Consider the following 20,750-nt stretch of genomic DNA (forward strand, 5'->3'; position numbering starts at 1 on the left):
CTTCTTCAAATTTTTAAGGTGCCAAACCAAGACCACAGAGGAATGCCCCGTATTTTTCACCAAGTTCTCACAACCAATGACACTAACCAGAGCATGCTTCCGAAAGAATGGATAAAAGAACAGGACTTTGGCATGGAGAGGAGGCCACGAGGCCACAACAGAGGGCAGATGGGCCAACCGCACAGCCTGAGGGATCAAGAGCTGCCTGGACCAGCAGAGGTCAGATCTCTGGTAAAGCGTGAGGCACACATCAGATAGGGACTCGTGGCTCATCCAAAGTCCAGGACAATGAGGGCAGAACTTAGCTTTTGCTAAGAATCCCATCCTCTCCAGCAATATGAAATCATTCGATTCTGCTGAGCCCCCTAAAGAGCACCAAGGGGGTTAGCAAAGCCTATTTCCTCACTGGGCAGACCAGGATGAAGAGAGGAGATGCATGACTGCAACTGTGTAATCTATATGAAACTGCCTGCCATCTCAAGGATCTGGAAGGGGAAGGAGAGAGGGAATATAGAATTTAAATTTTTTTTAAAAGAATGTCAAAAATTTTTGTTTACATGTAACTGAGAAAAAATAAAAATTAAATGTATTTTCTCTTAAATAAAAAAGGTTTGTAATGTGTTTTATGAATATCTCATTCTATCCTCACAACAACCCTGAGAGTAAGTACTATTACTACCACCATTTTACAGATGAGAAAATTAAGGTAGGTAAAGGTGAGATGACTTGCTCAGGGTCATACATCTAGTCAGTGTAAAAGACTGAATCTGACTTCGGGTTTTCCTGGCTTCAGATCCAGGGCCACCTAGCTTCTAATAGTAATCATAATCAAATAAAAGCACACAAGGCAGTTCTGAGACAAACTAATTAAAGCTCTCTATAGTCCTATGAAAAAAATGCTCTAAATCACTATTAATTAATTAGAGAAATGCACATTTAAAAAATTCTGAGGTACCACCTCACACCTAGCAGATTGGCTATCATGACAGAAAAGGGAAATGACAAACCTTGGAGGTGATATGGGAAAATTGAGACATGAATGCATTGTTGGGGAATTTGTGAAATGATTCAACCATTCTGGAGAGCATTTTGGACCTATGCTTAAAGGACTATAAAACAGTACATAGCCTTTGATACAGCAGTACCATTTCTAGGTTTGTATCCCAAAGAGATAAAAAACAAAAAGGAGAATGATCTATGTGTAAAAAAATATGTAAGGCAGCTCCTTTTTGGGGGGCAAAGAATTGGAAAGTAAGGGGATACCCATCAATTGAGGAATGATGATTACAGAATGGTGATAAAATGCCATTGTGCTGTATGAAATAAATGAGCAAGATGTTTTCAGAAAAACCTGGAAACATTTAAATCAACTGATGCTGAGTGATGTGAGCAGAACCAGGAGAACATCGTATATAGCAATATCAGTACTGTAGGATGAACAACCAAGAAAGGCTTAACTACTTTCAACAATACAATGATCCAAAAAAGGACTCATGATAAAAAACATCATCTGCTTCCAGAGAAAGAACTGATGACTTATCCAGACCAAAGCAAACTTTTTTCACTTTCTTTCCTAATTTTTTTGTTCGTATTCCTCCAACAAAAAGATTAATATGGAAAAATGCTTTCCATGATTACACATGTAAAACCTATATCAGATTGCTTATATCAGCAGGGGAAGAAGGAAGGAAGGAAGAGAGAATTTGAAACTCGAACTATTTTTTAAACACTTAAAATTGTTTTTACATTGTAATTAGAGAAAAAATAAAATATTAATATGCTAAAAAAAACTCTCAGCTTTCTGTTTTCCTTCTAGAAAAAAAAAAGGCATATGAAACACAATAGAAACCAAATACCAAGAAGCTCCTTATTCTAGATCAGAAGACAGGAATCCTCAATAAGCTATTTTAGCATCCTTAGGGCATGTGCCTGGAAATCATTCCCAATCTCTATGTTTCCTAAAAGTCTTCTAGAACAGACTGAGGTTCCGCACCCTCACCAATTAAAGACATGCATGAGATGAGATGATGACTATCTTTCATTTCCTCAGAAATCAGAGCTCAATGAGCAGGCTCAGCTGCACATCATTTTGTACTTACATACACACTTATGAGTATCCCCCTACATCAGCAGCACATACATGTCCAACACAAAGAGAGCAAGACAAGTAGGTAAGAAAGGACATGCCTCTGTGGCTCACAGGAGGGTCTCCAAGGATAGGAAAAACGCTTGGTCAGATCCACCATCTCTTCAGAGAGTGACAGCAACTGCTTCTTTACTTTCTCAGGAAACTGGTCCTCCTCTGGAAAAATCAAGGTTAAGCTCACCAGAAAGAACACCATCACAGCTGTCACCAAAAATGACATCTCTGCACTGATCCAAGCTGTGCTCATGCCCTCTTCCCCCTCCCATTCAACAGCAAGCATGGTAAAGATGGCAGAACAAAATGAGTGCAAAAGGTATAAGACAGAAGCAAGAAAGAATATTCTCTCTATAGATTTTTATACAATTTTAGGGTACACTTCTTACTGTCTGTAATTTAATCGTATGACATTTATGATTCAGTTATCTTTTTTAACTTAAAAGACTATTCATTCACCTAGACTACCAACTAACCTAGAAAAATTCTATGGCTGTGACAGTTTAAGAGGAGCCCAATTCTGAAGCAATCTCATTTGAAGGAAAGGAATGTCCTTTTTTTTTTTTTTTTTAACCCTTACCTTCCATCTTAGAATCAATAATGTGTATTGGTTCCAAGGCAGAAGAGTGATAAGGACTAGGCAATGGGAGTCAAGTGACTTGCCCAGGGTTGAACCCAGGACCTCCCATCTCTGGGTCTGACTCTCAATCCATTGAGCTACCCAGAAGGAAAGTTCTCAAAGAAGTCCCATAAAACCTGGCTCAAATTTTCATAAAATCAACAATGAAGTTTTCAAGACCCAAGATGCAACAACAGTCACCAGAGTCCCATGATATAGTCAATTCAACAAACCTCTGTGAAGTCCTTATTGAGACATGTGGGGATGGTTATTGCTTGAGTCAGTGGTTTTTGGATGAGGCTTGGGATTTCATGAGTCTGGAAGGATAGACCATAGGGATAGCCAAGCTTTCTAACCATGGCACCCAGCATGAGCACACCTGCAGTGGTATTCTAACCTCAGCATTCCAATGACCCCATGCTCACTCTGGCCTCATGGATCAACAGGACCACTGCTTCTAGACAGGGATATTATTCACCTGTCTATGACTTCACCCTTCTAAGGCCACCCTGCCCTATATATGTGGTGTCACCCCTCTTAGATCATAAGCAGCTAGAGAACAGGAATTCCTTCTCTGTAACTATATCCCCAGCACTTCATTCACATGGAACCCAAGTCTTCCTTACTCAAAGAGCCAACTTTCTGTCAATTCCACAAACACAAAACCAAAAAAGAATACTAAACTATAAATCCTCCTCTATCAATTCATCTCCAAATTTAAGTCTAATTATTCTGGGAAGAAAGACCAATCAATGAGAGCTTCAGGTTTACAGCTAATTTAATGTAGTTTCCTGGTCATGGCCTACTTCTTAAGAGTTAATGTTTTAAGTTAAAAATTGGATCTAAATAAGTCCTCATTTTCTAAGTTTTGTCACTACATTATAGTCTTCAAAATAAAGAGAAAATATCACTTTAAAACAAGGAACAGGGGCAGCTGGATAGCTCAGTGGATTGAGAGTCAGGCCTAGAGACCAGAGGTCCTAGGTTCAAAGCCGGCCTCAGACACTTCCCAGCTGTGTGACCCTGGGCAAGTCACTTGACCCCCATTGCTCACCCTTACTACTCTTCCACCTAGGAGCCAATACACAGAAGTTAAGGCTTTAAAAAAAAAAAAAAAAACAAGGAACAGACAAGAGACAAAGGAAACCTGTCCAACTCTCAGCTCAGGTTGACATGAATCTCCACATGGGCCCCAGTGCCAACCTGCTGGCATGCCAGCAACATCCTCAGTCAGGTCAGTCACACCAAGTGCCTGCCTGAATGGCTCAAGTCTAGGCAGCCAAACCTCTGAATCTGGTTAACATTTTAGCCATCAGGATTTAGAGAGAAATTCCACATGGAACCAATTACCTTTGAACCTGGCACATGGAAGGAATGGGTTCCTAAGTATATCATTCCAAATTGGATGAAGTCAAAAGCAGGCACCTTCCATGGTGGCTCTGAGGGATTTGCCCTAAGACCCTGTCCAGCAGCCTGGCTGGCATTTTTAACCATGAATGGCCTGGCTCCTTCCCCATCTGACCTCAAGCTCCTCAGGGGCGAGGGTTGTCACATCAGGTAGTCTTTGTGTCCCTAGGGCCTGCGATGGAGCAAGACTCCATAACTACTTGCTGACTAATTAATTGCCGTGACCACGACACCTTCTGCCAATCTTGCAGGAGCTGAGTCCCATGTGCAGGACTCTATCTTGCTATCACTGGCTTGTGATAATGAGAATAAACCTACCCTGCCCATCTTTAGATTTAATCACCAAAGGTGAAAACATCACCACTTAATTCACAAGTTGGGAAGTCTGTAACCCACTTGTAAAAGAGTGGGTGACAAATCAGAACTGACTGACTGCCCCCTGGGCAGTCCTAAGCAAAGCGTCTGTTGTGATTGGACACGTAAACTAAGAGGAAGGCACAGGAAGTAATGAAAAAGAAGCGCCTTTAAAAGGGAGTGACAACATCCTGTGAGTCAGTTCTTGTTCGTTTCTACCACCTGGAGGAGCACTGGCTGGGATCTTGGGGTCTTCTTGTTCGTTTTCCTGGAGTTGGAGCTTAAGTTGAAGACACTACTTGCTGGTCCTGAGACCTGGGACCCTGAGACCTTGGTGAGGCTATTCTTAAATCTCTTCCTTAGAACTACACATGGCAAGTGAAGAAGGCTGACTAGCTTAGCCTCCCTGGAGGTATTATCCTCCCAGAGGCTCCCTTGATTGGGAGAAGCCCTTGTTAACTGACTTTTAGGCTCTCTGGCTGGGACTGCTGAAGCCCTGCTGGAGTAAAGCCAGGGATTACGTACATAGTCTAGTTCTTTAAGCTAGATCTCTTACTGCACCCTCTTCTCATCTCTCTACTTCTACTCTCTCTCTCTTTTATTTTATAAATAAATGACTAAAATCAATTTAGAATTGATATTTATTCAATTCTTGGTGACCACACCTTTAAATATTAATATCCAAACCAAAACCCCCCTTTTTCCCTTTTACAGGCTACTACATGGACTGCTGGTAGGCCTTCCCTCACCATTGTGGACTTGTATTATGGGGAATAACCAGGGAAGTTTACTAAATATTATCTGTGGGCTCACAATAGGGTGTGAGGGAGACAGGAATGACAGAAGGCTAGGTAGGGAGACCGGGTTTAACTACTAAGGAGATTATCTGTTACAGAAGTGGCAGTTAGCCCCTAACTGTCACTCTGCACCTTCTAGGCAAGGGGCCTATGGAGACTAGCAGGCAAAAGGAAGAGTTATAACAATTTTAATTAAAGAAACTATGGTAAAGGATGGGAATAGGGGTTTCTACACTTTTCAGACTAAGGGCAAACCACAGGGTCAGGGGAGGGACTTAACTACACTCAACTGAGACCTTAGCCAGACAGGGCCCAGAAGATAGCAGGACTGAAATGGGAATCCTCACAGCAGAGTCCAGAGATGTTACAGGATGCCAGGAGCCAACTCCTCCAGAACCACTAGCTGCACTCCTTCAGGTGGGTAGATTCTGGGAACTAACCCAGCCCAAGTTAACCTGCAACTCAGGTTGGGATTAATAGTCTCTACCAAAATCTCCCACAAGTAGTTGTCAGTCTTCCTTCAGGATCTCTGGAAATCTGAGGTCTCCTAGGGTCAGCTGCAACTTGTCTTAACCACCATGGAGTCCTTCTCAGAGCAAGAGCAAGCCACTTCCTGCTTCCCCATTCCATGTGGAATGCTCCAGCCCTTCCTAAATGATAACTTAAGTAATCTTCCTCATAACACTTAGTGTGCAATTTCAGAATATCATCAAACAACTCACTGGCTTTTGTTGGAAGCATCTGGTCAGTTCCACTCAAGGTTTCCAATTGTTGGTGAATGATGAGACTGGCCTACAACAACAACAAAAAAAAGAATTACAGAAATCTTCCAAAATCTTTCTCTTTCTGTCTAACCCATCACTTAAGGTCCCACCGAGGGCACGGCCACAAATCTGGACTCCGTCCAGCATCAGCAGCACAATGTTCTGTCTTGGTTGGATCTCCTAACAGGCCATGATTAACTCCAACTTGACAAAAACTCTGCTTTCATGACAGCAGGCCACTTCACTTCCAGGTCTCCAAATACTGCCATTCAAGGACCACCAAAAATGCCTGGGATATCCCACAAAGCACACTCAGGAAAAGAAGTGACCTATTTCCCAGATCAAGAATGCCATCTTCTCCAGGATAGGTACCCATGAGGTAAACAAAATGAAATTACCATAAAGAAATAAACCTTAAAAAAAAATCCCCAAATCTGTGACACTGACAAAACACATAGGCCCATCCATGTCCCTGGATACAGAAACAGGGACTGCAGTTGTCATTACACTAGCTCAGAGAACTCACAGGCTATCCTAAGGCACTGCTAAAGGAAGGGGCTTACCGAGAGTCATCCAGGTGGAACCCCAGCTGGTTCAGAGGCAGGTCCTGCCCAGGGGTCCTCTTGGGCCCAAGGCCTGCTCTCTCCCCACAATTAGACTCCAGGTGTGCCCCCTGTCCTCAGCTTTCTTTGAGGCTGTGCCAGAACAGGAGCTCAGCCAGACTCTAAGCCAAGTTGGTCAAGACCCACTATTGGACCAGATGCCTACTCAGAATGTGATGCCTCAGGACCACTCTAAAAACATTCAGAGGGGACAGTCACCCAGGAACACAAGTAACTCCTGTGTCTATGCAAACAAGGAAGAGGTACCAGTATCAGTGGAGAGTAACTGCTCACATGCAGAAAGAGCATGTCTTTGTAAACATTCCAGTATGAACATAGAGAAATACTAATGTTTCTATTGTATCTCAGGGCATTTAAGAGAAATTCAAATTTTTCCAACATTCCAAATGGAAAGATGACAATGAAGTTGTGTCCTCATACATGTTTGCACATCTTGATGCTACATGTCTATTTTCTTCCACTGGTCAATCTATTTTTTAACTAGTGCCAAACTGTAGGATGTAACCTGGATATACAGGCAGGTAGCAGGCAAGGGGACATCAGACTTCAAGTGGCCCTTATAGAGTGAGAAGGTGGTACCTTTTCAGTCTGTAAGGCATGAAAACCCCAGACCACATCACAGAATTCTAGAGGGGGCCACTGGCTTGCCCTGGAGGAATCTGACACCCCTGGCAGGTGAGAAGCAAGCCAGCAAAGGTAAAAGAAACAGCTCCTAAAAGGAAATTCCTGTCTCTTCTCATATTTCTTCCAGAGTGTATATAGCAGGGGGCTGGAGAGTCCACCTAAAAAGAAAAGCAGACCCCCAGAGCCCAGGCTAACAACCTGACCAGTAGGTAGGGCTGCCCAAGGGAGAAGGATGAGGATGTAGGGAAGGAAAGAAAAGTCCCTTTCATGTATCTCCACTAGTTTTCTGTATATATGTGCCTAGTCCCTTTCCTTTGTTACCATCATTTGTGCCAGCCTAGTTCAGGAGACATCTTTGCTTTTGGGCTGACTATTACAGAATATACCAGCAGCAGTAGTAGAGCTCCTGAGCTCATGCTGTAAGAGTATGGCTCCCACAGACAAGCCAGGGAGGGAAGCTGGATGGATGTGTTCACATCACAAGATCATGAGCTAAGATCCATAGACTGAGGCTCCAAATGAATTTTCCTTTGACTTTATGGCAACAATTAATGGAATTTAGCGATATGTGTATGGGCGTTACTTGGTTAATCAGCACCAAGGTGGGCTGCCACCTAAGATCAAGGTGGCTGGCTCTGAGACAAGTCACTAGAAAGTGTCCCCTACACCCATCTGTCCATCCATCCATACGTACATAAGCATCAATGGCAGCATACTGCTTCTGGTCTTCAGTGAGTGGGAAGTCTTCCCAGCGCCCACAGCGGATGGACTGCTCCTTCAGAAGACACTTCCTGAAGAGGTGCTTGACCAAACTATCCAAGCTCCAAGTCTCTTTACACCTGAGCTGAGAGCCATAGAAAAGGACCACAGAACAATACATACAGACTTGTCCAGATGAGGACCATACTTGCTTGAGGCACTGGCCTGGAATTGTCCATGAGGCACCTCCAAGAATCCAGCCAGAGAGATAAATCCCAGCCAGGGCCCAGGAGTCAAGGCTTGGAGCTCCTAGCACATCCTTTTACAGAGAGAGAAATGGAGCCCTAGAGAACTGGGAAGGGATCTGCCTAAGGTCATGTGGGAAGTGAAGAGAGGAGAGCTGGGATTCAAATGCAAACCTTAGCCACTGACTCAGTTATGGTTCTAACTGAGATTTCTCCAAGGCATTAAAATTTGGTTTTCATGACAATGAGATGGAAAGGTTCATAGGTGGTTCATTTTCTCCAATAAACTATTTGGTGGAGAATAAGGGGGCAGAATGACAGTCCTACAGGTCTATAGCCTGCTATCCAATGCCTACTAGATGCTACGGGGTTCGTGGCACATTTCCTGAAATCACAATGGGAGGGGCGGGCCACACAGAGATGAGAATAAGTGAACTACCCCTAAAAAATAGCCCATAGGAATTCTTTTTATAAAACCACCAAATAAATATATGACTCCAAAAACGAAGTAACTAAGAAGGAGAAGGAAGTCATGGTTGGAACTAGCTGTCAGGAGAGAATGTTGGGAAGAGAGGCTTCTACGAGGACCTCAGAGGCCCAGGTCTTTTCTCAGCTCTCCCTATAGGGGTGCTGGCCCCAGGATCAGGCCTTCTCCAATTCCCCACAAGGAGAAGCCTCCAAGCCTGGCTGTGTAGGTACCTTCTCATTGGCCAGACTGGCCAGCTCCACAAAGCTCCTGAGATGGACATCAAAGTCTCTGAGGAGTTTCCACTGGTCACCAGTTCCCAGGCCAGCCTTCCGAATGGTTTCACTCTCCAGTAACATCTTCAGTCCCCGGGGGAAAACTGAAACAGACTTGGGGGGTTGGTTCCCTGGGAGGTGTCTGTCCACCTGACTCCCCAAGTCCCACTGCCTCCCCAACCTCTCAGCATCTCTCCCTATTCTCGGGGCAATCACCTGGTCCAGGAACACACTGCCCTGGAGCATGAAGTCCTGATGACACTTATCATTTAAAAGGCATTAATTAAGCACCTCCAACCTGCCAGGCTCTCTGCTAGGCACTGGGTGTATATAAAACAACAAGAAAGGAAGCAGTCCCAGTCCTCGGGGCTTATAAAAAGAACATGCCCTTGAGAAGACCTGAGACAGACCTTGAGGAAATTCAAGATTGTTTGGCAGGGGTGGATGACTAGCAGCCAGGGGGCAGCCAGGAAAGGGCTCCTGTGGGAAACAACACCAGGTGGTCCCCTGAAGATTCCTGGGATGGCCAGAGGCCAGAGGCCAGCGTGCCAGACTCCCTGGGGCAGGGCACAGGATTGGCAGCAGGAAAATGGGACAGGAGAGAGTGGGTGGGGGGCAGGGAAGGGGGAAGGCCACAGAATTCACTGTATAAAGGATCCCACAGAGCAGTACCAACCTGACATAGAAGCAATATGAAATAAATAGCATTTGCTCTCAGAGACACATAACTGGATGACGGCAACCCGGCCTGGCCTGCCCTTCCAAAATGGTGGTGGCCACTCCATGTCAAAGCCGATCACAGCTCCATCAGATAAGCTCATTCTGAAGGGGAAAAAATATAGCCCAACATTTGCACCCTGTTGCTCCAAGGAAAGCAGAGGTTTTTCAATTTAGCAATCTCCAGTCAGTTGTAAAGATGCCTAAGCTACCTTTAAAGATGCCCAAACTTGAGCTAGAATTTGTGTGACACGGCCCCCAAGAGAACAGCTGTGGCCAGGTCTCCCCAGGAGCCTGGCTTGGCCCGCAGGCTGACAAATAAACTGACTCTAAAAAGGCCTCCAAGCAAGTGAAGGCCCAGGATGCACCGGGAATGAAAGCCCTCCAGGGTCTCCCCAATCCTGGTGTCCTGTGGGATACTTGGGCCAAGGCAACGTGGCAGGGAGAAGGAGTTGCCCTTGAACTGAGGCAAAGGAGGGTTCAAAACAAACCTCAGCCAGGTGCTCCTGGGCAGGGTCCATCCCTGGGCCCAATCTCAGGGTCCTGGCCTACAAAATGACTCCAAGCACCCGCACCGCGCTCAGTCTATGACTGAACCTATAATCTTGCACAGACGTAAAAATAACTAGACAGAACGCACAGGCCTGGTAAACACGAGAAGACTAGACAAATTCTCAGGGAAGTCCTAGAGGCGGGGACCTGAAACAGCCTAACGTCCAGGTAACCCCAGGCAGGCTGGTCCACCTCTGGGGATTAGAGAGAGTCTCTAAGCCCAGAGGTGGTACAGGAGCCCACTTCCATCCTAATGGGTCACAGCACCCGCAGCACCAGCCCCCCAGCCTTGTTCTCTCGCCTGCTGCTGCCAGTTCCCCGTCCCAAGGCTTCACAAATACCCCCAGAGGCAGATAGTAACTCCCCACTACCCAACGAACTTCCCCTCCTTACCTCAAGAGGGACTACTGATCCCTGCTTGGGGTGCCTCAGCCCCCCCCAGGGGGAACAGCCCATCCTCATTCAGTTCTGAGCCTGCAGAGTCCCTCTAACCCACCTTTCTAGATCAACTGAGATCTTGGCAACCCTCGACACTTCATTTTTGGTCTCGTGATTTCCTCAGTGCCAGCCTCTGTCTTCTTCCCTCCAAAGCCACCCCTCCATTTAGGGCACAGTCAACTATTCTTCCTGAACAGGCAGACAAATAGTTCTAAGTAAAGGGTTAACAATAAAGACTAAACAATGGCCCAATATGAAGCAATCACCTTCTGAAGGAAAGTCTTTCAAATTTCATTCTCTGATTTGGGTTATTTAAAAACTATAGTAATTTTAGTTCTTAAAATATGATAAAATCTTTAAAAGAGGTTCTCCCTTGTGCTGAAGGCGAGAAGGGATTCTTTCAAACACTCTGAGAAGCAGCATGGCAAGTGGCGAGAGGGCCAGCCTGGGAGTCAGGAAGCTCTGGATTTGAATCCTTCCTCTGCTCCCCAGAGAAAAGAAGGTGCTGACCAACATGCACCATCAGCAAGAACTTGGCCAAGGAAATCGCAGGCTCATTTCCTACCTGCATCTGCCCATTAGCAGCTGTCCTTCGGGAGCAGAGATGTATCTGCCTTAAGGCACCCATGCCTCTTACCTAATGTCTTCGGCCAGGAAAGAACAGTCACTCGCTTCATAGCTGTAAATGATGGATCCGGGGAATTTCAGCAAGGGAAGGCCGTCTTCCAGAAAACTCCTCTGAAGATAAAGTGCAGGGGAAATCCAGATCAGAAAAGGGCTTCAAACAACTAGTGTCTATTTCCTCAGCTAACTTTCTCTGGCCAGCTCTGACCATACACAGACAATTCAGCCCACATGTTCTGAACACGTCCCAGCAAGCCAGGCCACTGAGTGAGAGAGAAGGGAAAGTGGGGATGAGAATGGAGGAAGAAAGGGAGAATACCTCTCCTCAGCCTGGGGCCTCCACTCTTCTCCCCCAGCACACAGACACTTCCCTCATCCAGCAGCATCTTCCTACAGACAACACCAATTTCTTACAAGGCCTAACTTCACTCTTCAATCCTAGTCCTGCATCATGAATCCCCTGTTGGATTCCACAGCACCTCAGATGCCCTCCACCCCCTCTTCCCTCTCCCTGCTGAGGCCCCTGCCTTCCTTCAGGGCACCACAGGGCCCCCCCACACATGTTCCAGCTGCTGCTCCCTGGGCCTCCCAGCCTCTCTGCCTTCCTTCCCTTCTCTGCAGGCACAAGGCCACCAAAGACTCCAGGCCTTCCAGAGTATCTTTTTCCCTGAACTACTCAAGCAGTCTCCTACTTGGCCTCTCTGAGACCCCATCTATCCTCCACAGAAATGCCAGGATAATCTTGGTTTCACCATGATTCCCCTGTGCAAAGTCCTTAAGGAGATAAATGAACAACAAATGCAGGCTAACTGACTGGATCCCGGTTGTCTAAGAGGACAAAATTAAAACTCTGCCTGGGTATTTAAAGCTCTCCACAATAGGGTCGGGTCTATGTTGGCAGTCTTTTTTATAGGACTCTTCAACAGATACCAAGTTTAAGCCAAATACACTATTACCCCCTGCCCAAACCTGATCTTTTATCTCCCATCTCCACGCATTTGCACAAGTGGTTCTCAAAATGTTTCTCCACTTTGATAGCTCAGAAACTTGTTTCCCTCAAGATTTAACTTGGGCTCCCTGGACACTTTCCCAGACCTCTCCACTCATTAATAATACCTTCTCCTCCTTAATTTTCCTTATACTACATTTAGCTAACTCTCTCTTTTATAACCTCAGAAGAATGTAAACTCTTATGTGAATTATCCCAGCTAGAAAATAATTTGGAATTCCACTGAGGAATTCCATTAAAGCCCACATACCCTCTGACAAGAGGAGCTCCATGCAAGGACCTTAAAGATCTAAATAAAAAGGTCTTCTATACACAAAAAGAGCAGAGCAGCCTTTTTTTGTAAGAGCAAAGAACCAGAAACAAAATAAGTGCCCAAAAATTTGGGAACCAAGAAATAGAACAGAATTCACTTTAAAGCAGCAATGAACATAAAGAATACAGAGAAGCAAAGGAAGAGTTATATAACCTGGTGCTAAAACCAGGAAAACAACATACCAAAGACTACAATAATCAAAACAAGGGAAAGAAAAGAGTCCACTGAACACTGTGCAATTATCATGACCCAGCCTGGCCTCAAAGAGGAGAGAAGAAAATAAACCTCTCTCCCTGCCTCCCTTCATCCCATCCTAGGTAGGACAGGGAGCTCTGGGCAGGGATTCCAGTGACATCTGGTGAGTTCTGCTGAATGGCTGCAGGCTTTTTCCCTCCATTTTATTCTATGTTACAAAGGGGGACAGGGGGCCCACAGACAGCAGGGAAAATAATGTTGAAAAAGGAAAATAATGTAAAAACAAAAGATGATGACAAAAAAATAAAAAATAAAAACGAAGCTTCTGAATCAAGGCCTCTGAAGGCCAGGAAGGTCTCACCATCTTCACACTCCCATTCCAGGCCTCATACATCCAATAGTAAGTACATGATTAATCAGGGCCAATTTAAGTGATTCATGGTCACTTTCACTATCACAAGGATAATTATTGACTACATTAAGAGAAAAGGAGAGGAAGAATTCTTTATAAACTACACCTTGCTAAGTTTCATTTCTCAGTCATCACACAGATGATCCTACAATTAAAAGTGAATAAGGCTAATGAAATGGATGTTTTGATGGATGATCAAACTTAAATTTTTCATGCTCCCAGTTCACCTAGGTATCAGATAGCCTAGGTTATCAATGACAATACTAAAAAGTCAATAGCAATTTGGTAAACTGAGGAATAAGTTGTCCCGGTTGAACATGGCACACTCACAAGAGAAAATACAATCAGAAAAAAAATCCCTTGACAACCTCACATGAAAACCATTCTCCACAAGTAACAAACCTTTCTTTGTTCTGGATCAGGTTCCTTCTGCAGTGCAGACATCCACTCGGGGAGTTTCCGCGCTTGGAGAGTCTTCGCCACCTCATTTTCATTCATCTTAAGAAATCTCTAGTTCTTAAAATGAGAAAAAGCAATGATTTGGTCAGGAATCTTGGGGGAAGACCCTTAAGAGAAAGGCACAGGATACTCAGCTGGAGACAATGAGGAACCTTAGCCTATGTGGAGTGGCATCCAGGTGGAACAATTACAAGGACAAGGGAGAACACCCCTTTTCTGTAACCCTGAGGCTGGTGAAAGAGCAAGCAGAGTCAACAGCATCAAAGACAGACCTGGGCACAACAGAAGAAAAACAATCCCTAAGCACTGGTGTTGACAGAGCAAAGAGACACTTTTGGAGGTTTCTGGTGAAGGCTGTGTCGACATGGAATCTAGAGTCCCCAAACTTGTGGCTTAGTGAGATCTGATGAACCCCAAGTTTTAGAAATAGCTTGTAGGTTGGAGACCCCAAAGCTTGTGCTTGTTCCCTGTTCCCTAGAGAATCCACCCTGAAGGGAATGTCAGGCTAGCAGTTGCAGACTGAATAATGGACCCCAGGGTAAATGCTAAATACCCTTTTGTCTTAGGTAGTCTTCCCCATTGTATGGAAGACCCAGTCCCAGGAAGACACACCAGGGCGGGGACCATCCTTTAGTATCCATTGTAAGCAGCCCCTTCCCTTACACTCTAGCCTCCAGCTGGGATTCCTTTCCCAAGCTTGATTGTATCCTGTCCCTATAATGTCAATCATCTCTCCCAGCCTAGACCTTCCCAAATGGTATATAAATCCCCCAATTTCCTTTGTTCCTTGGCGTCCTCATCTAGCGCAGTGTCACTCCCAGGGGGTCAGGGAGTGAGGGAGGCCAAGATAGAGAGCCGCTTGACCCCTGCAAAATATATCATTGCAAAACACCCTAACTGCAGGCCCCGGACCTAGCACATAGATGGGTCAACGCCCTAACTGCAGACCCTAGACTAGTACATAGATGTGTCCACACCCTAACTGCAAGAAGCTCCTGTAAAAGCCTGCCAGGCTGTTCTTGCAAGCCACAGACAGAACTCTTAGGCTGAGCTCCCCTGGTGCGCACCAGATCAATAAACGACCCTTCTTGCTTAATTGCATTGTCTGCTGGTCTTCCTTGGTGGTGGGCGACAACTCGGACCCCAACAGGAGCAGTGTTCAATCCTGGACTCTGCACCAGGCGCAGCTCTGCATAAGAGGCCAAGTAGCCCTGTTCCCCCTTTCTCTTGATTAAAGAGTGGCTTTAAGATTATTTAATAGTTCTGTGTTTTTTATAAGTTAATATTGTAAAGACAAACAACTATGAAAGATTTAGTAACTGATCAATACAGTAAACCACCTTAGTTCCAAGGACTCATGATGATACACCCACAGAGGGATGATAGATTCAAAAGACAAAGACTTTTTTTTTAACCCTTGCCTTCCATCTTGGATACTGTGTATTGGCTCCAAGGCAGAGGAGTGGTAAGGGTAGGCAATGGAGGTCAAGTGATTTGCCCAGGGTCACACAGCTGGGAAGTGTCTGAGGTCACATTTGAACCCAGGACCTCCCGTTTCTAGGCAAAGATTTTTTTTAAAACTTTATCCAATGAGGGGCAGCTGGGTAGCTCAGTGGAGTGAGAGTCAGGCCTAGAGACGGGAGGTCCAGGGTTCAAACCTGGCCTCAGCCACTTCCCAGCTGTGTGACCCTGGGCAAGTCACTTGACCCCCATTGCCCACCCTTACCAATCTTCCACCTATGAGACAATACACCGAAGTACAAGGGTTTAAAAAAAAAAAAAAAACTTTATCCAATGAGAGAATTTTCTTTTGCTTGACTATACATGTTTTTACCAAGAGTTTGTTTTTCTTGCTTTCTTATTTGAGAAGGGGATGAGGGGGAGGTGAGAAGGCAAGAAGATACTCTTGAAAAACAAATATATTTGAAAAATTTTAACTAATTGGAAATTAAATAATATGATTCTCCAAAACCAGCTAGTCAAAGAAGAAATCATAGAAACAATCAACAATTTCATTGAAGAGAATGACAATGATGAGACATCCTACCAAACTCTGTGGGATGCGGCCAAGGCAGTACTCAGGGGGAAATTTATATCCTTGAGTGCATATATTAACAAATTAGGGAGGACAGAGATTAATGAATTGGGCATGCAACTTAAAAAATTTAAAAAGCGAGCAAATTAAAAATCCCCAGATGAAAACTAAATTAGAAATACTAAAAATCAAGCGAGAAATTAGTAAAATCAAAAGTAAAAGAGCTATTGAATTAATAAATAAGACTAGGAGCTGGTATTTTGAAAAAACAGATAAAATAGACAAAGTATTGGTCAATCTAATAAAAAAAAGGAAAGAAGAAAACCAAATCAACAGTATCAAATATGAAAAGGGAGACCTCACCCCTAATGAAGGGGAAATTAAGGCAATCATTAAAAGCTTTCTTGCCCAATTATATGGCAATAAATATAGCAATCTAGGAGATATGGATGAATATTTACAAAAATATAAATTGCCTAGATTAACAGCAGAAGAAATAGAATACCTAAATTATCCAATATCAGTAAAAGAAACTGAACAAGCCATTAAAGAACTCCCTAAGAAAAAAATCACCAGGGCCTGATGGATTCACAAGTGAATTCTTATCAGCCATTCAAAGAGCAACTAATCCCAATACTATACAAATTATTTGATATTATAAGCAAAGAAGGAGTCCTACCAAATTCCTTTTATGACACAAATATGGTACTGATTCCAAAGCCAGGGAGACCAAAAACAGAGAAAGAAAACTACAGACCAATCTCCCTAATGAACATAGATGTAAAAAATCTTAAATAGAATACTAGCAAAGAGACTCTAGCAAGTAATTAAGAAGGTCATCCACCATGATCAGGTGGGATTTATACCAGAAATGCAAGGATGGTTCAACATTAGGAAAACCACCCACATAACTGACCATATCAACAATCTAACAAACAAAAATCACATGATTATCTCAATAAATGCTGAAAAAGCCTTTGACAAAATACAACACCCATTCCTATTGAAAACACTAGAAAGTATAGGAATAGAAGGACCTTTCCTAAAAATAATAAACAGTATATACCTAAAACCATCAATAAGCATCATATGCAATGGGGATAAATTAGAAACCTTCCCAATAAGATCAGGTGTGAAACAAGGATGTCCATTATCACCTCTATTATTTAACACTAGCAGTAGCAATTAGAGAAGAAAAAGAAATTGAAGGTATCAAAACAGGCAATGAGGAGACTAAGCTATCACTCTTTGCAGATGATATGATGGTCTACTTAAAAAATCCTAGAGAATCAACTAAGAAGCTTGTAGAAATAATCAACAACTTTAGCAAAGTTGCAGGATACAAAATAAATGCACATAAATCATCAGCATTTCTATATATTTCCAACACATTAGAGCAGCAAGAGGTAGAAAGAGAAATACCATTTAAAATCACCCTGAACAACATAAAATACTTAGGAATCTATCTACCAAAACAAACACAAGAATTATACAGAAACAACTACAAAACACTTTCCAAACAATTAAAACTAGATCTAAACAATTGGAAAAATATTGATTGCCCATGGGTAGGACGAGCTAACAATAATAAAAATGACCATCTTACCCAAATTAATTTACCTATTTAGCACCATACCTATCAAACTACCAAAAAACTTTTTTACTGAATTAGGAAAAACGATAACAAAGTTCATTTGGAATAACAAAAGATCAAGAATATCAAGAGAAATAATGAAAAAAAATGTGAAGGAAGGTGGCCTAGCAGTATCAGATATTAAACTATACTATAAAGCAGCAGTCATCAAAACGATATGGTACTGGCTAAGAGACCGAAGGGAGGATCAGTGGAATAGACTTGGGGTTAATGATGTCAGCAAGACAGTGTATGATAAACCCAAAGAGCCCAACTTTTGGGACAAGAATCCACTGTGTGACAAAAACTGCTGGGAAATTTGGAAAACAATATGGGAGAGATTAGGTTTAGATCAACATCTCATACCCTACACCAAGATAAATTCAGAATGGGTGAATGACCTGAATATAAAGAGGGTGACTATAAATAAGTTATATGAACATAGAATAGTATACTTGTCAGATCTCTGGGAAAGGAAAGATTTTAAAACCAAGCAAGAGTTAAGAGAAAATTACAAAGTGTAAAATAAATGACTTTGATTATATCAAACTAAAAAGCTTTTGTACAAACAAAAACAATGCAGCCAAAATCAGAAGGGAAACAACAAATTGAGAAAAAATCTTTATAACAAAAAACTCTGACAGGGGTCTAATTACTCAAATATACAAGGAGTTAAATCAATTGTATAAAAAAATCAAGCCATTCCCCAAGGCTTGATAAATGGGCAAGGGACATGAATAGGCAATTTTCAGGTAAAGAAATCAAAAGTATCAATAAGCACATGAGAAAGTGTTCTAAATCTCTATTAATTAGAGAAATGTATATCAAAACAACTCTAAGGTACCACCTCACACCTAGCAGATTGGCTAAAATGAGAGAAGGGGAGAGTAATGAATGTTGGAGGGGATGTGGCAAAACTGGGACATTAATGCATTGCTGGTGGAGTTGTGAACTGATCCAACCATTCTGGAAGGCAATTTGGAACTACGCTCAAAGGGCTTTAAAGGAATGCCTGCCCTTTGATCCAGCCATACCATTGTTGGATGTGTACCCCAAAGAGATCATAGATAAACAGACTTGTACAAAAATATTTATAGCTGCGCTTTTTGTGGTAGCAAAAAACTGGAAAATGAGGGGATGCCCTTCAATTGAGGAATGGCTAAACAAATTGTGGTATATGCTGGTGATGGAATACTATTTTGCTCAAAGGAACAATGAACTGGAGGAATTCCATGTGAACTGGAAAGACCTCCAGGAACTGATGCAGAGTGAAAGGAGCAGAGCCAGAAGAACATTGTACACAGAGACCAATACACTGTGGTAAAATAGAATGTAAATGACTTCTGTACTGGCAGCAATGCAGTGACCCAGGACAATTCTGAGGGATTTATGGTAAAGAACGCTACCCACATTCAGAGGAAGAGATGCAGAAGTGGAAACACAGAAGAACAACTGCTTAAAAACATGGGTTGAGGCGGATATGGTTGGGGATGTAGACTCAAAAGGACCACCCCAATGCACCTATCAATATGTAAATAAGTCTTGATTGATCACACATGTTAAAACCAATGGAAATGCTCATTGGATATGGGGGGGAGGGGTGAAGGGGGATGAAGGGGAAAGTAAGAGCATGAATCATGTAGCCATGTTAACTTTTCTAAAAAATAAATATTATTAAATGTTAAAAAAATCTAGAAAAGATAAATGCAATTAGAAAATTAAAAAAAAATTGTTAAATGTAAAAAAAACAACAACACCATTATAGGGTATAGAACTTTACTGAATCTGAAACAGAAAGATGCTTCTGATTGAGTCTCAAAACCGAGCTACATGAGCTTCCATTGAAAAAATTCAAGGATGTTTAGCTTGGACAAGTGGCAAGAAAGGGCCAGCATGGCTGTCCTCAAGTATCAAAAGGGCTGTTATATGGATGAAAGATCAGCCTTGTTCTGCAAGGCCCTCGAGGGAACCAAAAGCAACAAAGCAGGAGGGAGAGTGTTGCCAAGCGGCCAAGGCTTCATGTTAGGAAAAACTCCACCATCAGAGCTATCTCCTCTCATTGGCTATTTCTAAGTATGAGCTGGAAGAGATGGACTCTGGGTGGGGATCCCTGCCCATTGCTAAGTGGCAACAAATCCCCTAGAGCAACACACCAAATGCAGAGGGTCCTATCTCTGAGGAGGATCACAAGGGACAAAAAGTCACCAACAAAACAATCCTGAAAGATCTAAGAACTCTAATTAGAACAATGGCCAAACATGATTCCAGAGGACTCACACCTTCTGACAAAGAGATGACAGTCTCAGGGCATATAGACCAAGATATCTATTTTGGGATGTGGCCAAAGCTGAAACTTTTCTTTAATTATGTACATTTGCTAGAAGGCTTTGGCTTTTCTTCCTTTTTCATTCCTTCCACCTGAGAAAATAAACTTTTGGCAATTGAAAAAGCTAAATTAAAAAAAAAATTCTTCAGGTCCCAAGAGCATTTTATTTCCTGACCCCCCCATACCACTGTGTATAAGGGCAATAGGACAGAAATCTCCCATTGGGAGAAGGATCCAATTCCCCTGACTTCCTTCACTATCATCCCTGCCAACCTTACTGACTCCTGGTTATAAGGCACCATCACCATCACTGAGTGGCTCTTTCAGTTTTCCTACATCCAGAGAGAAAGGAAAGACAAAGGGTTCCAATACCATAAAGAATTCCAGTAAGGAAACATCCAGGTACAGGACATGAGTATCACTGAGGGGGAGGGCCTGCCTGCTGTGAATCACTGCACACTGTTAACCTACAAACATATGTAGGTATATACCGGCACCACAAAAATATAAACAGCCTTTGGCAATTCTCATGTAGAGTAAGGAAATGAAGCAAAACCAAGATGCCAGTAAAGCTGGTGACCTTCAATTAAGTTTTTAGCCCATGGTATCAACTGCAGGATTAAATGCAATGTAGTAAACTGAGGCAACCATATGCATATTCTGTAACTAAAATCATCTGAACCTAAAATGCCTAAGTGATTTTTTTTTTAAATCCTTACTTCTGTCCTAGTATCAACTCTAGGGCAGAAGGGCAAGGGCTAGGCAAACAGGGGTTAAATAACTTGGCCTGGGTCATACAAGGTAAGAAGTATTTGAGGTCACATTTGAACCCAGGTCCTCCCAATTCTAGGCCTGGCACTCTATCGACTGTGCTACCTAGCTGCCCCTCCAAGTGATATTTTGCATCATCCATAACATTATTCCCCAAAAACCTACTCCTCCAAGCTTCCCTAATCCTGTCCAGAGATCACCATTCTCCCAGCTTCCTCAGCTTATCCTCAGCTCCAATCTCACCCCCAGCTCA

General features: G+C 43.1%; 1 protein-coding gene across 1 annotated transcript in view; it reads right to left on the reverse strand.

The window, feature by feature from the left end:
- Positions 1 to 13,771, reverse strand: part of WRN (WRN RecQ like helicase) — a 94,905-nt gene extending 81,134 nt beyond the window's left edge. Inside the window, exons 1-7 of the mRNA XM_044680487.1 lie at positions 13,676 to 13,771; positions 11,358 to 11,458; positions 9,690 to 9,835; positions 8,972 to 9,117; positions 8,023 to 8,172; positions 6,040 to 6,109; positions 2,188 to 2,302 (exon numbers count right to left, since the gene is read on the reverse strand). Of these exons, the coding sequence (XP_044536422.1) occupies positions 2,188 to 2,302; positions 6,040 to 6,109; positions 8,023 to 8,172; positions 8,972 to 9,117; positions 9,690 to 9,835; positions 11,358 to 11,458; positions 13,676 to 13,771 (824 nt within the window). The remainder of the gene's footprint in view (positions 1 to 2,187; positions 2,303 to 6,039; positions 6,110 to 8,022; positions 8,173 to 8,971; positions 9,118 to 9,689; positions 9,836 to 11,357; positions 11,459 to 13,675) is intronic.
- Positions 13,772 to 20,750: the final 6,979 nt, after the last annotated feature.

Source organism: Gracilinanus agilis, chromosome 6, assembly GCF_016433145.1.
Source record: "Gracilinanus agilis isolate LMUSP501 chromosome 6, AgileGrace, whole genome shotgun sequence".
NCBI lineage: Eukaryota > Metazoa > Chordata > Mammalia > Didelphimorphia > Didelphidae > Gracilinanus > Gracilinanus agilis.